Raw genomic sequence first — 18,191 nt, forward strand, 5'->3', positions numbered from 1 at the left:
ACATTTAAGTAACACCGTCAATGAAAGCTCCATTATTTTTGCTTCATGGAAGAACAAATGATGTGATTGAATTACACTTCAATTGTGTTTGATTCTTGGAAAATACTTAAGAAAAATAAATATTAAAAAAATAATTTTCTCATATTTAATTTAAATATAAAAAAATTAATAATAAATTTAAATATTTTTAAATTACTTAATCTTTATATGAAAGAATTAAATAAGTAAAACGGATTTAAAACAGATATAAAGGTAGTTTATTGACTTTAAATTTTTTTTTTTTTAACTTCACTTTTTCTTTCCTTTCCATTTTCCTCTATCTTCTTTCTTTCATATTTTTCCTCATGCTTTTTGGAACCGAACATATTCACATATATCCTTGATTTCTAGTAGGTTTATAAAATTTGAGTAGACATAATTAATGGGTTAGTCTTTATTTTTCATTTGACATAATTAAAATATTATCTTTGATGAGATCATCTTAGATAAATTGTTATTTGATTGCAGCATATTCAATCGAATTCGATAGTCTAGGTATCATAAATCATACATGTTGTGCACTATTTACAGTAAATGAACAGTCATGAACCATACGTAGGGGAGATGAGGATTTCATTATAAATCATACGATAATTACAAAGGATATGATACTAACTTGTAGTAAATTGCAACATCAGCACTCTAATGCTGGATTGGAGGATGGGCAGTAGGCTCAGAGTAATTAGATAAAGTAATGTGGTGCTTGTTTTTTAATTTTTTTTGTTGAAAGCAATTTGTTTTCAGAATTTAGGTTGTTTGTTTTTCTATTTTTTCATGACCTATTATAAACTTTTTATTAAATAAAAAAAGCCAAAATATGTAACTTTTTCTAAATAGAAAAAATAACATATTCGTTTTTTTTTTTACTTTTTAATACTTAATAAAAATAAAATACTACAAAAACAAACAACCTAATATTTAACACTATTAAGCATTAAGACTCTATTTAGAATTAAGTAAAAAAAACACCACCTAAGTCTGATTATTGCTAACTTTCCTCATCTTTCGTGGGGCTTTTGGGTGCTTTTTGTGCAAAAGGTGCAAAAGAGAAAAGGCTATAACTAAATTGCCAATCCATCACCGATGTTATAGATTGATGAAGAATACCAAAGGGGTGTTACGAAATAATGAGAATAAATAATAAGAAAAATAGAATAAGAACACATAAATATATGTGGAAAACTCTAAACTGAAAAAAACATGAGGAGACAAGAAGAAGATTCATTATGTCAAAAATTGGTACAAAATGAGAGATTTGAAAGTCACTACAATAAAAGCATAATCATCATAACCCTAAAACTATACATCATTATTATATATGTATATATATATATATATATATATATATATATATATATATATATATATATATATATATATGAGAGAGTTGAGAACAACTATGGGATGAGGTCTATCGGCCCGATCCCTTCACTACCACCACAAATCTCTCAAAAAATCTCATAATTTTAACTTTATTACATATATCGCATCACGAGCTTTTTGAATCGGATAAAATAATTTGGAATCATCAATCTTTAACAAAGGGAGTGAGATCATAACTTTGGAAGGATTTAAAAAAAAATGTAGACTTGAGTGGTAAATTCTAAAGTGTGTTTGAGAGTGATACTTGAAAGTATTTTCAACATTTTTAATATTCAAAAAATAAAATTTTTAAAAATAAAATTTTTAAAAATATAACAAATATTAAAAACATTACCTAAAATCAATATCAAAAAGCATTTTATAAAATCAGTATCAAACTATCAAATATAATTTGAATTTAAATAGAGACAAGAACAACATTGATTCTTGACTCACCAAACTAGTCCCGATTCACTTATTGAATGAAAAGAAAATAATTAAAAATAAAGAACAGCATCCATTCTACCAAGTTATGTCGGGTAAAAGACAAAGGAGATTTTAACTTTGTTGCCTTAAAAGTCATGCCCCCTTGCACGAGTATTATATATACTCGTTTGCATCTCTTGAATGCAAATAATTTGATAATTTTTTTTATAATTAATTAATGAAGATAAAAATTTGATAATTAACAGACAATTAATGAAGATAAATATATAATTAGATTGAAATTTCATCCACTAAGATTGATTGGGTCTAAATTAGAACCCTGGTTCGGGTCATACTTCCATCCAATCCAAACTTGGGTCATACACCCTTAATTTGGGCTGGGCTTGATGATCCTCAGGCTATGCAGGCTTAATACTTATTGGGTTTAGGATTTCCTGCAGTTGTAATTAGATTCTATGTTTCCTAATATTATCACTAAATTAGGTTTAATTTATAATTAAATATAATTAGTTTCAGACTAACTCCAAGCTTTAGTTAAACCAACTAAGTTTTACAGTAAATACCATTGAAAAACTAAATTCATGTGGAAATTTGACTAGGGAAAACAGTAATATTGATGAGTTCCAGAAAGAAAGCATATGATGCAACACAGCGCCTTTGCTACCCAATTCTCTAAATGAAATAATTGACAGGTCACTTTTCGCCCTAACCAAGGATAGCACTGTGCCAATTGCCAACAGTTTCGACTCTGGAACAGGAAAAACAGTTGAGACAGCAAAACTAAAAACCCACAAAACCTGCCACCGAAGCTGTCTCAACACCTGTTTTTGGGAGTGACTTGAGAAATAGAGCATAAGCATACAAAGATGGAAGAGGAGCTGACAAATATACATGGTTATTTGAGGTTATGTTTGGCTCATTAAAAGTATTAAGGCAAAAAAAAAAAAAAAACATATTTTATTGTCCTATGAAAAATATCAAATATAATTAAAACTAATTAGAAATTTATATCTTTTCAAATTATTTAATCTTTATATCAATGAGTTAAAATAAGTGAAATGACTTAAAGTAACAAATAACAATAATTTATTAACTTTAAATAAATTTTTTATTTTCATTCACTTTTTCTTTTGTTTTGCTTTTTCTTTTTATTTTGTTTCCTTTGCATTTTCCCTCAAATATTATAAGAATCAAATATAGTCTAAATTTTTTTTTGAATATCACAAAAAGTTTTTTGAACATCACAAATGGTAAGATTGAGATTCTTTATAGAGTAAAAATATTACATCCACTTTGGTTGTCATAGAATTTGAACAACTTGAGCTAAATTTGAATCCGAATCCAATTTAATGTTTTACAATATTTATAAAATATGTTATTCTATATAATAATATTTATTTTTCTTTTAATTTTTTTTAACATAACAAATATATATTATATCATTTTTTTTTCTTATGTTACCAGCTTAAAATTTTGTGTTATTTGTTATTTAAATTTTCATATAAATATATATATATATATATACAATTTTTTATAAACATCATAAATAAGCTTTGAATTATGTAACATTATCAAGTCAACCAACACGACTCTAATATGATCAACTCAAACTCAACCTAAATTTAAATAAATGAGATTGTATTGAGATTCATTTAAGTACCTCGGGTTGGGTTTAACTTGGAATGATTGTATCTTAATTTAAGTTAACCATCAATTCAACCCATCCACCCAAGTTCCATCACCAAAAAAAATTTACAACTTAAAAAAAATATATAAAAGTTAAAAAATTTAATATATATATATTATTTCTTATAAAAGGTTTATTTTTGACTTATGTAAGATTTTTATAATATTAATATGTTACTTTAAATTTAGATGTAACTTTCAGCTAAAACAAAAAATAAGGAATATATTCCAAACAAGGTCATAATGTTTTTAAGCATTGATGTTAATAGCGTTGTTCCAATAGAAATAAGAACCTCATGTGGCACATATATCCGACGACAGGCCCGGGTGACCGAAGTCAGCCGAAAGAGCCCAAATCCAAACACAATACACAAAGTTTGGGCTTAGAGGTGGGCCTATTGTAACAAAGCCCAATATAGGAGGGCGTAATCAACCCATTTAAGAATCATTGTTGAGGCCAATCCAAACTCCACACAAACTAGCACAACCTCACATAGACGGCCACACCACACAGTTATTGGAAGCCCATACGATAATTTAAGATCAAATTTTATTAATTGAAAAATATTCCCAAGAGTTTGATTCAAATTCTATGACAACCAAAGTGGATGCAATATTTTTACTCTATAAAAATCACTATTACAATGTACATAATTTTGATTAATGGATTAATGTTTTAATCCAAATGCTTCGATAATTTTGTTGTTATTCTAGCCTAAACACCACAGTGCTCATACATGTTCAACAGACACCTGCAGGTCTATTGGCCCCTTAACTAACTATTCATGTACCCAGTATCAGTTTCATCGCTATTAAGAGACCAAATTATGACTGTAATGGTTGCTCTTAGCTTATCTCAACCATGCAATCGATAGTTCCTGACATGATTTATTTAGGTTTCGATGGAGCATAGAAACTAATTATATTTTCCAATGAACATATAAGAAAATGTCATAAGACAAAAGCTAGTAGTAGGATTAATTGAACTGATTTCATAGTAGTTAATGCCAACAATGTAATGCAGAGTCTAAGAGAAAGCAGAGAAATAGTTACCAAAAACATATTTCAATTTGAGTTTTCAACATTTAGGAAGTAAACACTTCTCATCACAAAGTCGCAACCTTACTCCTACTAAGGTGTCTTCATTGGGAGCTTTAAGAATTTTGACCCAATGACCCATCCCTCTTGTTGCACTTACAATTTGAGCCTCATAGGCCAAGTAGACTGCCCTCCTAGTCTTTGAAAACCCAGTCAAGGTATGCCTCCATGACATTTTCTCTAGAGGATCTCAGTCAAAGATTGACATATTGCAGTTGTCTAGGAAGAGCTTACCTAGAGATAGACCATGAAATACAAGATTTTAATCTTATAAATGCAGCATAAGGAGCATGTTATAAAGTTATCAATGGAATATAAAGTAAAATGAAAGAACATACAATGGAATATAAAGTAAAATGAAAGAACATATTTACCTACCTATCAACACATCTAAAGCAAATCTCTTAATTGGACATGTCTTCTCCCTCCAAAGTTTTGATCTTTCTTAATCTTTCTTCAAGGCATTTATCTACCTCAGAGACTAAGAAAAAATAGTGAAACAACAAATTAAATAGAGCATGAACTACTATTGGCAAGACAGTACTTCGAGTTGGAAATTCTTGTGTAGACAAATTCACTTGCCTTGAAGATTTAATGGCTTGATCGATTCAATGTTGCGTCTTTGATTCAATGACCAACTTTTGCACCTTTCGTCCGTCTGAATATTCCACCCAGATTAACAAATTGAAGGCTTGTGTAATCTACAAATTCAGTATCCTACACTGAACTTGTTAGTATGATGAAAAAGTAAAAAGAATGTAATCTACTCAATTTAATCCTCTAGTATATGATCTTAAAGGAGAAATGAAGGGTGACGTACCGCTGAATGATGACAAAGAAAGCCATAAACAGAGCTTTGTGTGTGCAATAGCCATCTGGGTATAAAGCTTGAGACTAGTGTTAGACTGTTCTTAATCTTTTATGGTGTGAGTCATCTTCTTGGTCATCTTGTGTGTAATCACTGCATCCCTTGATAACATGAGCATCTTGTACCGATGATCCTTGGCTGAATAGAAATTGCACTGCACATTTTTTCACCTTGACTGCTCTACCATGAATATAACCATGAAATGAAGCACTCAAGGACCTATGTTCAACTGAGACAGGATTCATTCTAAAAGCACCCTTGGGATAATACATCACCCATACTTGATCTGATACACCACCATCATTGTAGCATGTACATCTGGATTTTAATGGGAGCTCACACTGCCATCCAGATTTACTAGTCCAGAAAGTCAAACAACATTTGAAAGTACAAGGATATCCATCCCCATCTCCATCCTCGGATTCATTATCAAGTGAAGAATAAGCAGAGCATAAAGCAAATCCCAAGAAGTTGTTATTTTCATACCAATTCCAGGGAAGCTCCATTGTTACTTGAGATCCCTGATGCCATGTCCCCTCCAGGATTCCACTACTTTCAGAAATTACAATATTCACTCCATGATAGAAAAATCTTTGCAGAAGGAGGCTAGACAAAACCATCCTGCATTCCAACTCCTGCACAAAATTACCATGTAACTCTTGCTCACATAAAGGATGTTTAAGTAAAATTAAAATCATACCTGAATTTCTGATTTGAAGCATTTGAATAGAGAAGACAAAAGTAGACTCTGTGGACTTGATAAACTTTCCAGCCGAATGCATCCATGGGCATCCAAAACTCGCAAACTTGATGGAAGCTCTGGAATTTGTTGAAGCATCTCACAGTGGCTCAAGTCAAGGATTTTCAGCTTAGAAAGCTGACTGATCCCAGAAGGTATGCTACTAAAATGGTTCCCTTTCAGATATAATGCTTGCAGTGATGATAGGTAGCAAATTTCACTGGGGATTCCTCCTTCAGCTAGATTGCAGTAGCTTAGATCTACTTCTTCCAATGAGTATAAGATGGAAATATCACTCCGAATTGCTCCATGCACTAAATTTGACCGATCTAGATTTAATATTCTTAAGGAGCGAAGGTCTGACAAAGAAGGCAATTGACAACTCGTTGAATGTAAATGTGCAGCACAAAGAAACTGTAGCTGTGTAAGGCTCCCTAAGTTCACGGGTAGTTTGTTGAGTTTTGAACAACCAGAGATAATGAGAGTTTTGAGAGATCTCAAGTTACAAATGTTGTCTGGAATATTCAGAAGGTTTTTGCAGTTTTCCAGATCCAAATATTGAAGCCCTTGTAGATGTTGAATTGATGATGGTAGTTCTTTTAAAGCAGTTCCATCCAAACGAAGCTCTCTTAAATTTTTCATATCTTCCATAATTTCTGGAAAACTTTGCAGTTTTGAACAGCCAGAGCAAGAAAGAGTTGTAAGGGATTTCAACTTATAAATGTCACTTGGAAGACTCTCAAGCCTTTTGCAGTTCCGCAAACATAAGTTTTGAATTCCGGAGAGGCACTCAATATTGAGTAGTTCATTGATATCAGTTTCCCCTAAACACAGCTTCTCTTGAAGCTCCCCATTCTTTTGACACTTTGAGCAAGTAACAGATACATTCTCAACTGATCCAAGAAGCTTGCTCTTCTGTTCATATATAAGTGTGACCCCACACTTTATGAATTTAAAGGATCCAGTGCCATAGCCAACAAATAAAGCTGCGAACTGCCTCCACTTATTGGAGCGATACTTCTCCTGAATGGCAATCTGAGGATAGCAGGTCATCCACACTTGATCGCTTGATTCACCACTACAATAGCATTCACAGACAGAATAAAAGGAGAGATAATCCCTGAACCTGGATTGATCACCACACAAACTCAAATGACATCTTAATCCATAAGACATTGTAGGTGCATCCCCAAGGGTGTTCTCAAGTGGAACATAAACGGCACATAAAGCAAATCCCAAAAAGTCATTGTCCTCGTACCAGTCCATAGGAAGCTCAATTTTTATCTCATTTCCTACATTCTGATAACTTATCCAATGTGGCATTCTAGGAATTACAATACTAATTCCCTTGCCAAAAAAGCCAGATTGACCAAATTGTATGTCATGCCAACCACCCCTACACTCAACATCCTGCACAGAAAAAAATGTAGCATGTAAATCCCATGCCTATATAAAAGGGTTGTTGTGCAATGAAAATTATACCTGAATTTCTGATTTAAAGCAATTGAATAGGAAACCCCATAGCCACCTCTGCCACAACAATGATTTGAAGCTATCATGGCCATCTAAAAATCGTACACTGAATGGAAGCTTTATACTTCCTTGAAGCTGCTTGCAGTGACCCAACCCGAGGAATTTCAGCTTAGAAAGATGGTGGATGCTAGCAGGCATTTTATGGATATTAGTTCCACTGAGATCTAATGCTTGCAATGATGATAGACGATAAATATCATCCGGGATTCCTTCTTCCATTAGATAGCAGTTACTTAGATCTAATTCTTTCAACGATGATAGATGAAAAATATGATCCAGGGCCCCTCTTTCCAATACTTTGCAATCACTGAGACTGAGTTCCTCCAATAAGGACAAGAACTCATGGCTGTGGATTACTCTTGGAGTTATAGAAGAGCCATTTAGATGTAATACTCTTAAGGAGGATAAACCTGACAAAGTAGGCAATTCACAATTCAGCCAACCTAAATAAAGCTCCTCTAAGCATTGCAGGCTCTCTAGGCTCTCAGGAAGAGTCACAAGATTTTTGCAATGTGCCAAATTCAAATATTCAAGCCCTTCCAAATGTTCAATTGATGATGATGGTAGCTTCTCTATTGCTGTTCCATATAAATCAAGCTTTTTGAGATTTTTCATTGTGTACTTGATCTCTGGGAAATACTCTAGTTTTGAACAATCATGGCAAGAGAGAGTCTGAAGGTGTTGCAACCTATCAATGTCCATTGGAAGACGCTTAAGGCTTATGCACCCTACCCAATTCAAGGAGGAAAAAAAGCTAGTTAATAAGTAGCTAGTATTATAATTGATTAATAAATCTTAAGTAAATGTACAACCTTCAAGGGTTAGTATCTCCAAATTTGGCATCATTGAGAGGCTTGGGAACTCTATGAGATGTTGTGAATGATTAAGATTGATGACCTTTAACTTTATAAGACGCTGTAAGAAAAGAATATTAATTTAATAAATAAATGTCTATCAACTTTAAAGCTAATCCAAAGAAAAAGCATGACATTAAATAATTAATAATACCTTATTTCCTTCCCAAAGTTGTTCTATGTTGCTACACCGCAAGTTGAGCTCAATAAGATTCTTCGGAAGAAAATTTGGTGGCAAGTATTTTAAAGAATATTCATCCCAATGGAGATACCTTAACTCAAAAGAAGGCAATTTCAAGTCTTCAGGAAGGGCCACTTGAGGAAAATGCACATCTCCATCAATTTCCATAATATGATCATATTTAGCATCTTGATGAATTTTGAGCAATCTAAGTTTATTCATCTTTGCGAAGGTTTCAGTTGTAAATTGAATTTCTTGTTGTGCAGACATGTCCATGAATAATCCTTCAATTGCCTTTGTCCCCTAAAAAATAAGAGCTAAGAATAAGAAAATAATAAAGTGTATCAAACTTTACCAAAATTATATAATAGTTTCTTAGAAAAAAGAAAAAAAAAAAAAGGTGACATAATATAGTTCAAGCATGTAGCTCTTACCGCATTTCTAGTTAATACACTAGAGACATCATCAAGATCCCATAACCTGCTCTGTTCCCCGGGCTCGTTTTGACACTTTTCGCGAACAACTTCCCAACCCATTTGTTGTATTAAGTCATGCATATATATCTTGTTGTCTAAAATGGTTATAAGACATCTTTCACAAAGATTACTTATTTCACCTTCAGCATCATCCAATATTCTTGAAACAAAATCTCTATCTTTTCCTTTAAAAAAACAAGCAATGTCAAGGAATATTTCCCCTTCTACACGACTTAATCCATCAAAACTTGTTCTAAGTACATTATAAATTTCCCTGTTAGGTTCTTTTTCCAATTTACGCAATTCACTTTCCCATTGGCGTATTCCTCTCTTGCTAGATAAGGTAGAACCCAAAACTGCAAGTGCTAGGGGAAGGCCTTGGGCATACTTTACTGCATTCTCACAAAGATTTTTATAATTTTCTCTTGGAACATTTTGTTTAAAGGCATATAAACTGAAAAGCTTGATGGCTTCTTCATCATTTAACTTTCTAGGCTCATATGATTTATTTGCTCCGTCTATAGCTACCAAATCTTTATGCCTAGTTGTTATGATAATTCTACTTCCTGAACCAAACCATTCACATTCTCCAGATAAGTAGTCTAATTGCCTTCGCCCATCCACATCATCAAGAATAACAAGAACTCTTTTCAACCGAAGCTTGTCCCTTATCTCATGGGTTGCTTCATGAATGCTACTACTTTTTTTTTTATATGTTCCTGCTAAGGTATCATCAAGAAGTTGATTTTGTAATCTAAGCAGACCAGCATTATCTTTGGACTGCTCTCGAACATCTGCAAGAAAGCTACTGCCCTCAAATTTACATGAAATTTCATTGTAAATTGCTTTGGCAATGGTAGTCTTGCCAATTCCACCAATTCCATAAATTCCAATTATACAAACATCATTCAACTCAATATTTATTAATGCTTTGAGTTGTTCCAAATGATAATCCATTCCAACAATGTTCTTGCCAACATATAAATGTGTAGGTCCCAATTTTTGAAGGATTTTCTCAATGATTTGTCCAATAACCTCTGACTCATACCTGTCAATTATAATGTATAATAAAACTCGTTATTCCAAAATTAGATAGTTACGTTCACTAACAATATTAATCTTAATTATAGAAAACTAGCATTCCTCGGAAGAAAGAAAAATGAATGAATAAACTTTCATTATGGAAAGAATAAAGTTAAAAAAAAAAAATAAGTAAATATAGCTAATAAAACTATTTTAAAATTTTGATGGAAGGAGCCCTATCACTAGATCTTATTTGATATAATGTTGATGAATGATTAATGACAAAATATCTTAATTATTCTAGAATGATATAATATGAAAATATAATTATTCAAATGGGTTTGATAGTGAATCAATTATATTTAGGTATAATTAGTGATTGGAGTTGGACTAGAGCCTTATTTGTTTAAGACTTAAGATATTTTTAGAGTTTATAAAATTTTTAAGACATATAATTTTATTTTTAAAGGAAGAAGTGATTTTTTTTTAATAAACTTTTATGGAAAAAGTTTATTTTCTCTTTTTCTTTTTTGACCTTTAACCTTTTTTATGCAATTTAACCCAATTCCCACACAAAAAAAAACCAAATTCATTTTTAAAATGATTTTCAAATTTTGACTTTAAAATAAATCAAAGTATGCCAATTTATGCAATGTGAATTATTAGTAAATTTACCAGAAATTAGAAAAATTGTCATAAGAAAAACTTAGAATATGATAAAGACAAACCCTTTTTTGTCCTTTTTTTTTTAAATGGCAATAAACTTGAATTAGATTTAAATCAAACTTAGGTCTATTCAATTTTCAGATTAAAGAGGAATGCTATCTAAGTCCTATTAATGGATCAATAACAAATAACAGATATGATGTTCCATCAGTGTTTATGAGTCCATTTTCAAAGAAATATACAAAGAAGAAAAAGAAAAAAATTATTGGTGGAAATGTCCTAGCATAGAATCTCTTAACAAGCATGATGATATAAAAAAAGTGCTAGTGTCACTCTATTTTGATAACTACCGAAAACAAACTCTCAAATCATATGAGCCCATTCATTGTGTTTTAGGTTCTTAAGCTAGCATATTAGTTTTTATCATAAATTTCTGCAATAAAAATAATACTTTTCTTTTAAATTTCTGTATAATATAAATTTCTGCTATATATATATATATATATATAATTATATTATACAGATTTGTTCCTTTTCAAATAATTTGGAGTTTAGGGGCTAAGTAACCTCAACAAGACAAATTTGTTGCTCCCTTATAAGGTGATAAAAATGCATTACTTAGATCGTGAAAACTATTCCAAAGTCACTAAGTATTTTATTCACAAATAAATAAAAATGTTATTCTAATATATTTATAAGTCTTTTTGATAAATTTTCCTTCTGACTTATACATGCCAATTCGACTTTTAACTAATTCAGATCTAACTTTGAATTATTTTAGCAGCAATGTTATTCGAGGAATGTATGCATTTGAGGTTATTAAAGTTTATGGAATGAGTACAATATAAATTCTAGGCATGTGTTGTGGAGAAAATGCAAGAAAACTGAGTCAAAATTCAAATTTTGTAGGAAATGTTCGAACACCTTAAATGGAGCGTTCAAACATTCAATTGGGTGTTCAATTGTTTTAGTGGCAATTTTGTGAACTTAAAAGCTTAATTGTTTTCCAAAACTAGCCCTTGGTTTTCTTCAAGTATAAAAAGGATTATTTTGTGAAAGTTGAGTAACCTTAGAAAATATAACCATTCTTAGAGCTTACCTTCATCTTTCAAGTTTTTCAAGATTTTTCTTCAAAGAAATATTCAGTTATAGCAAAGATTAGAGACTTGCATCAGGAAACTTCGATAAGGGCTTTGAGGGATCTACCAAGGAGCATGAGAAAGTAGTGTGTTAGGAACATGAAAAAAGAGGGTAGTTGTTAGCTAGTGGTATAAGACCATAGAGAATAGGTGCATTCAAAAAGGTAAAATTGTGTATCATTTTCTTAAAATTAGTAGATTATTTAACAATCAAGAGACCATCGAGAGTTTTTATATCTAATAGGTCGTTAGGTGGTTTTTCCATATTATATTCTGTGTTTATTGTGGAATATCAAATTGTTATATCATGTCCATAAAATTTCTCAATTTTAATATTTGAAATTATTATTAATCAACATGTCTAAACATAATTATAAAATTAAAACAAACATATATATCCAAATATAAACATGATGTATCACTTTAAATAGTAATTTATTAAAAGCAAATCAAGGTTAAGTCAAGTTTGTCAAAATAGTATACAATCAAATGAAAATTGAAAACAACCAAAATAATCATTAAATTTGGTCAAAAAAAGAATTTATAGAAAAATAATTTGAGCAAGAAAAATAATAAACACAATTTTAAGTTAAAAAAACAAACCGATAAAATATTTCATTGAAAATTTTGGATAATCTTATTATTAACATTTTCAATCCAAAAGGTCTATAATATCTTTTTATTAAAAAAGTTTCAATAATGTCACAAAGTAATATCAAATCCTCTGTATTAAAAGATACCTCCTACAGAAAAAGAAAGTAAACTTATATTTAAAAATATGGTAAAATTTAAGTAATTTTACTAAGATCAAAATCTTATATATGAAGAGGCAAAATGCTTGTTATCTCACAAAAAATAAATAAATTCTAAAATAAAAGTGAAGGGCAGCATAGTTACTGGTTTTCCACGTGCCATCCAGATATATTGGCTGCTTTCGTCAAGGCAGTCCTCCACTTTTCTACCATCTCCTTCTTCTTTTGATCTGCATCTTTTTCATGCAAGGTGAATGCATCATCAAAACTTCCCGATTGATTTCGTACATCTGATGGAGGCACATGATAGAAAATTGGTACAACCATTGATTCTTTTCGGGTCATACACTCAATGATCCTTAGAAGTTCATTCAAACACCATCTGGAGTAGGCATAATTCTTTGAGAAAATAACAATGAAAATCCTTGATTCTTCTATAGCTCTTGAGAGATCAGCCGCAATATCTCCTCCTTTCTCAAGCTCTTCATCATCTCTAAACGTATGAATTCCATGTGTAACCAAAGTGGTATAGAGATGATCAGTGAAATTCTTACGAGTGTCACCCCCTCTAAAACTCAAGAACACATCATAACTACGAGGATTAGAAGAAGTAGAAGAGGCTCTATGGGTGCTGGTCGAAGCCATTTTGGAGTGCTTTTGCCAAAGTTACGAAAGAGTTGGGGGAAAAAAGGGAAGGGTCTTCGGATGCTCACGGCTACTAGCTCCTGGCCTCTTCATTATGGACAAGCTGGGGGGAGGGGCAGCTGAAAAGCTTCATCTGCAAACATTATAAGAAAAAACACACACACATATAATGCCTCTTTGATAAACTTTCTTTGCATCCTGTGTATGAAATCAAGTGGCAGGAGGTGACAAATCGAAGAGAAACTCACACATATTCTTTACCTTTTGGGAGATAAACAGCTCTGGTTCAGTGGAAGATGGTGAGGGGGCTCAGGTGGCTGCCGATGAACTGGGTTTTAAGTGGAATAAGCAAACAACTAGCTGTAGTTGGATCAGGGGGTGAAAATTTCAGGGAAAGAGGTGGAGGTGAGGGAAGACCCAAATTAAGGAGAGGCACAATGAAATCAAGTGGCCGGAGGAGACAAATCCAAGAGAAACTCACACATTCTTTACCTTTTGGGAGATAAAAACGACTCTAGTTCAGTGGAAGATGGTGAGGGGGCTCAGGTGCTGCCGATGAACTGGGTTTCGAGTGGAATAAGCAAACAACTAGCTGTAGTTGGATCGGTGGGTGAAAATCTCAGGGAAAGAGGTGGAGGTGAGGGAAGACCCAAATTAAGGAGAGGCACGATGAAATCAAGTGGCCGGAGGAGACAAATCCAAGAGAAACTCACACATTCTTTACCTTTTGGGAGATAAAAACGACTCTGGTTCAGTGGAAGATGGTGAGGGGGCTCGGGTGCTGCCGATGAACTGGGTTTTGAGTGGAATAAGCAAACAATTAGCTGTAGTTGGATCAGTGGGTGAAATTTCAGGTAAAGAGGTGGAGGTGAGGGAAGATCCAGGCACGAGAGTAAGGAGGATAGAGTGTAGGATGAAGCGATGAACTGTTGAAGACCGCCTGCAGCTGCTAGTCTTGTGGGTCCCCAAACGTCCCCTCATCTTTTTCTCTTTTCTTTTTCCTTTTTAGTTTTTCCTTTTTCCTTTTTTCTGAAAAAGAAAGGGTCAAATCCAAAGTGCAGTTTGAGCTCGCATGCGTGAGCCAGTAATCATCGTCTAAAGGATGAAGAATGGGCATGATAAGGTGAGACCCATATGAAACAGATCATTCCAAGATGCTATTAATTATTGGGAGAATTACTTAGGCTATGTTTGGTTCCAGAGAATTTAAGGGAAAATGTAAGGGAAAGAAAATATAAAAGAAAAGAAGAAGAAAAGAAAAAATGAAGGAAAATAAAAAATAGATTAAAAATCAATAAATTATTTTTTTTTGTTACTTCAAACTCATTTTATTTATTTTAACTCATCAATATAAAGATTAAATAATTTAAAAATATATAAGTTTTTAATTAGTTTTAATTATATTTTATTTTCTTTTATATTTTTCATAGGACAACCAAATATGAAAAAAATCATTTTCCTTTGCATTTTTTTTTCTTTCTTTAGTATTTTCCACGAACCAAACACAACGTTAGGGTTAAGGATGGAAAAAAAAATTACTGAAAAGGGTGGGTAGATTTGATAATTCTTATGAAGGCCTAATATTTTTATTAGACCAATTTATCCTCAATTTTTTAAGTCTATTTATCAATTGAAAAGTACATCTTCTTTTCTGACAATTATAAAGTATAAGTATAATATAAATGCAATATAGTTATAATAAAAAAATATTAATACTATGATACATTACAATATACCAAAATGATAAAATATTAAATTCGTTTTTTACTGAATTAGCATTTATAGGCTATCATGTTGTAATTTTAATACATGAAGTTATTGATGGTAATTCAATGATGTATAAAAAAAAAATCTATAAAATTAATTTTTTTATATAAAATAATAAATGTACAATAAAAATGCACTACAATTACAATATAAATACAATAACATTACGATACATTACAATAAGCTAAAATTTTGAAATTTTGAAATTTCTTATCAAATTGGACAGTTGTGGGTTTTTTATATATAAAAATATAAATATACAATAAAAATACGCTACAATTACAATATAAATATAATAACATTACGATAAGGTAAAATTTTAAAAATTTCAAATTTCTTATGAAACTGGGTAGTTGTGGGTTTTTTGGCATATACATGTCTAATATACAACAAATATTGTTCTTTATTATATAAAATATGTCTCAATTGATTATAATTTTCAGTTTTCAATGAAAATCCAAATATGTTCATAAATACCCAAACAAAGTGGTTTCACACAAGCATGAAATAATTGAAATTTTTTTTTCTTCTACCATGTCAAACAAGTCTTAACAACAAAATTAAAGTACAAACTTTTTCAATGGAAATCAATAATAATCATATCAAACAATCCACCTGGAAAATAAATTAAAAATAAAAACACATCTTCAATATGACCAAAATAATATAAAAAAATTAAATAAAATTTTATACAAAAAAATGTAATTTCTTTCTCAAAACCTCCTTCAATATTTTAGATTTAATATTTTAGATCTACATTATTAAAATTATTAACATTTCGTTCCTTTAATCCAAATTTTAAATTATTTATTTATTTATTTATTTGTATAAACTAACTTATTTTTATTTTTTTTTGTCATTTTTTTTAAAAAAAATCTTACCTTTAATGGATTTCTTGCTAGATTCACACAAAAATACAAGCTTTGTGGATACGGTTTCAGATCATATCTTGAAATACTGGAGTTTTTTCCTCTTTCCCTTTTTTCTTCTTCAATACTGACATAAGAAAACCAATGAACCTAGAAGGCATTGTAATGTTTACCAAAGGAACAAAGAATTTAGAGATGTAGTCTGCAAATTTCTACACAGGAGCTTTAGCCATCTGGGCTAAGTTGTGGCTGGTTTGGGGGTCTCGCGACAGGGGTTGCGGTTGGTAGGATCATCCAGAACGTGCCAGCTGCGACAGCGTTAAGTGGGATCTTCATTCCGGCATTTTCGACGGCCCATATGGGTATGAGTCCTTGTGGGGCCAAGCTGCAGCTGGGTTAAAGAAGTTTTTTTTTTTTTTTTTTGCTGTTGCTTTTCATTTATTAAGGGTAGTCTTGGCATTTAAAAAAAATAAAGCATTTGGAAGAATTATCATAATTTCACCCTACCCTTCAGAAGAATCATTATATATACCCAGCCTTCTCGGTCATATGTTTCCCCAGCCTACCCTAATGGGTAATTTTCTCTTAATTATTTATGCAATAGAAAATTTTCTAATTTTTTAAATATTTCTATACTAGCAGTCTTAGCACACCAAAATAACATTATGGTGGGTTTTTCTTGAAACCATAAAAAACAATTAAAAGGAATGGGAAGGAAGAAACCAGCACATATAAAATTCAAAAGAATCTTTTGTTTCTTACCATTTGTACACTAGCGGATTAAAATGTGGGAGACAGTTGGCTGGCTCCTTGTCATCTTTGAATGGAATGCTAACATCACGAGCGGGTAGATGATATGGATTCATAGGATGGAAAGTTGCTCAATTCTTTATTATTATTATTATTTAGTTATGTTTTTAGGGCTTGAATGAATTGTTGTTTATTTTGAATTACTTTTTTATATTCATAGTCAATTCTTTTTTTTCTTTTATACATGCATACCAAAAGTAAAGTATATGATTTGACTATTACAAATTTTGTCGAAATTCATGCTCCTTATCATTTTAACTCACGTTTGATCCTTGAAGAAAGGATAAAAATAAAATAAAATAAAATAAAATTCAGCTATCTAATAAAACTTTTTATCCTGTTTTTGGTATTTACTTTTTAAAATAAGAAAAATTAAGATGACATTTTTAATAGATAGTTATAACTATCGATAAAGAAACTCAATTAAATGATTTTGTGTATTTAAGGTAAATTAGTCTTCGATGTATATTGCATAAGAAAAGTGTTAACTTAAACCCTATATTTAAAAAAAGATTTGTTAATATTTTTATTTTGTACAAACAAATATTCTTAATATATAAATTTGCATTCAATAGGCAAAAAAATATAAATTTGCATTCAATAGGCAAAAAAAGTATCCCACAATTATCACTAATTACAAAGAGAATATGGCATAACAATTTTTTATCAACCAATTGCAATTAAAAAGTCAACAAAATTGAAAATTTGAAATTTTAAACATGCTTTTAACATTTCTATAGTTGCAATTGGTTGACAAAATTATCATTCTTCTTCATTGATATGACAATGAAAACAACATCTCTAAGAGTTGATAAGATAGGAAATGAACTTTTGTTTTAGTGTACTTAGTCTTATAAACTATGCTAGACCTAAATTTACATGTCATGAATGTAATATGATTATACCTCTTGTAATTTACATCCAATTGGTATCATTCAATTAACACTTTTCTATGAATGAGGAATAATGACAATATTTGTTTTAATGAGAAACCTTAGTAATTAGCATTATTTTGCAAATACACTTAAAATTGCATTTTAAGTTTTCCCCATAAGAAACATTAAAAAAAAAATTAACAAATGAAATAGAAGATTGTATGTATGAAAGTGACATAGACCTAAAAAATTTCTTATGAAAGGCTTTTGAAGATGCCACACTATATCACTAGTAGAATCTAATTCCATGGGAATAACACTTTGTACTATAAATATATGAGGAAGAATAGGAGACACTCGAT

The 18,191-nt window shown here is 31.1% G+C and overlaps 1 protein-coding gene across 4 annotated transcripts; it reads right to left on the reverse strand.

The window, feature by feature from the left end:
* Positions 1 to 4,511: 4,511 nt before the first annotated feature.
* Positions 4,512 to 14,017, reverse strand: LOC117906490 (disease resistance protein RUN1-like). 4 transcript variants are annotated; one of them, XM_034819513.1, is made up of 10 exons: positions 14,001 to 14,017; positions 13,009 to 13,641; positions 9,242 to 10,331; positions 8,781 to 9,110; positions 8,585 to 8,687; positions 7,722 to 8,500; positions 6,201 to 7,649; positions 5,453 to 6,135; positions 5,011 to 5,349; positions 4,512 to 4,866 (listed from the first exon to the last, which is right to left on the reverse strand). In XM_034819513.1, the coding sequence occupies exons 2-8, from the start codon at positions 13,506 to 13,508 to the stop codon at positions 5,533 to 5,535; spliced, it is 4,854 nt and encodes a 1,617-aa protein (XP_034675404.1). In that variant the 5' UTR covers positions 13,509 to 13,641; positions 14,001 to 14,017; the 3' UTR covers positions 4,512 to 4,866; positions 5,011 to 5,349; positions 5,453 to 5,532. The 4 variants fall into 4 exon arrangements, with proteins under 4 accessions (XP_034675404.1, XP_034675405.1, XP_034675403.1 ...); XM_034819514.1 differs by lacking the exon at positions 14,001 to 14,017 and adding an exon at positions 13,770 to 13,993 and having other exon boundaries at positions 5,011 to 5,333; XM_034819512.1 differs by lacking the exon at positions 14,001 to 14,017 and adding an exon at positions 13,770 to 13,993.
* Positions 14,018 to 18,191: the final 4,174 nt, after the last annotated feature.

This window comes from Vitis riparia, chromosome 18 (genome assembly GCF_004353265.1).
Source record: "Vitis riparia cultivar Riparia Gloire de Montpellier isolate 1030 chromosome 18, EGFV_Vit.rip_1.0, whole genome shotgun sequence".
Taxonomy (NCBI): Eukaryota; Viridiplantae; Streptophyta; class Magnoliopsida; order Vitales; family Vitaceae; genus Vitis; species Vitis riparia.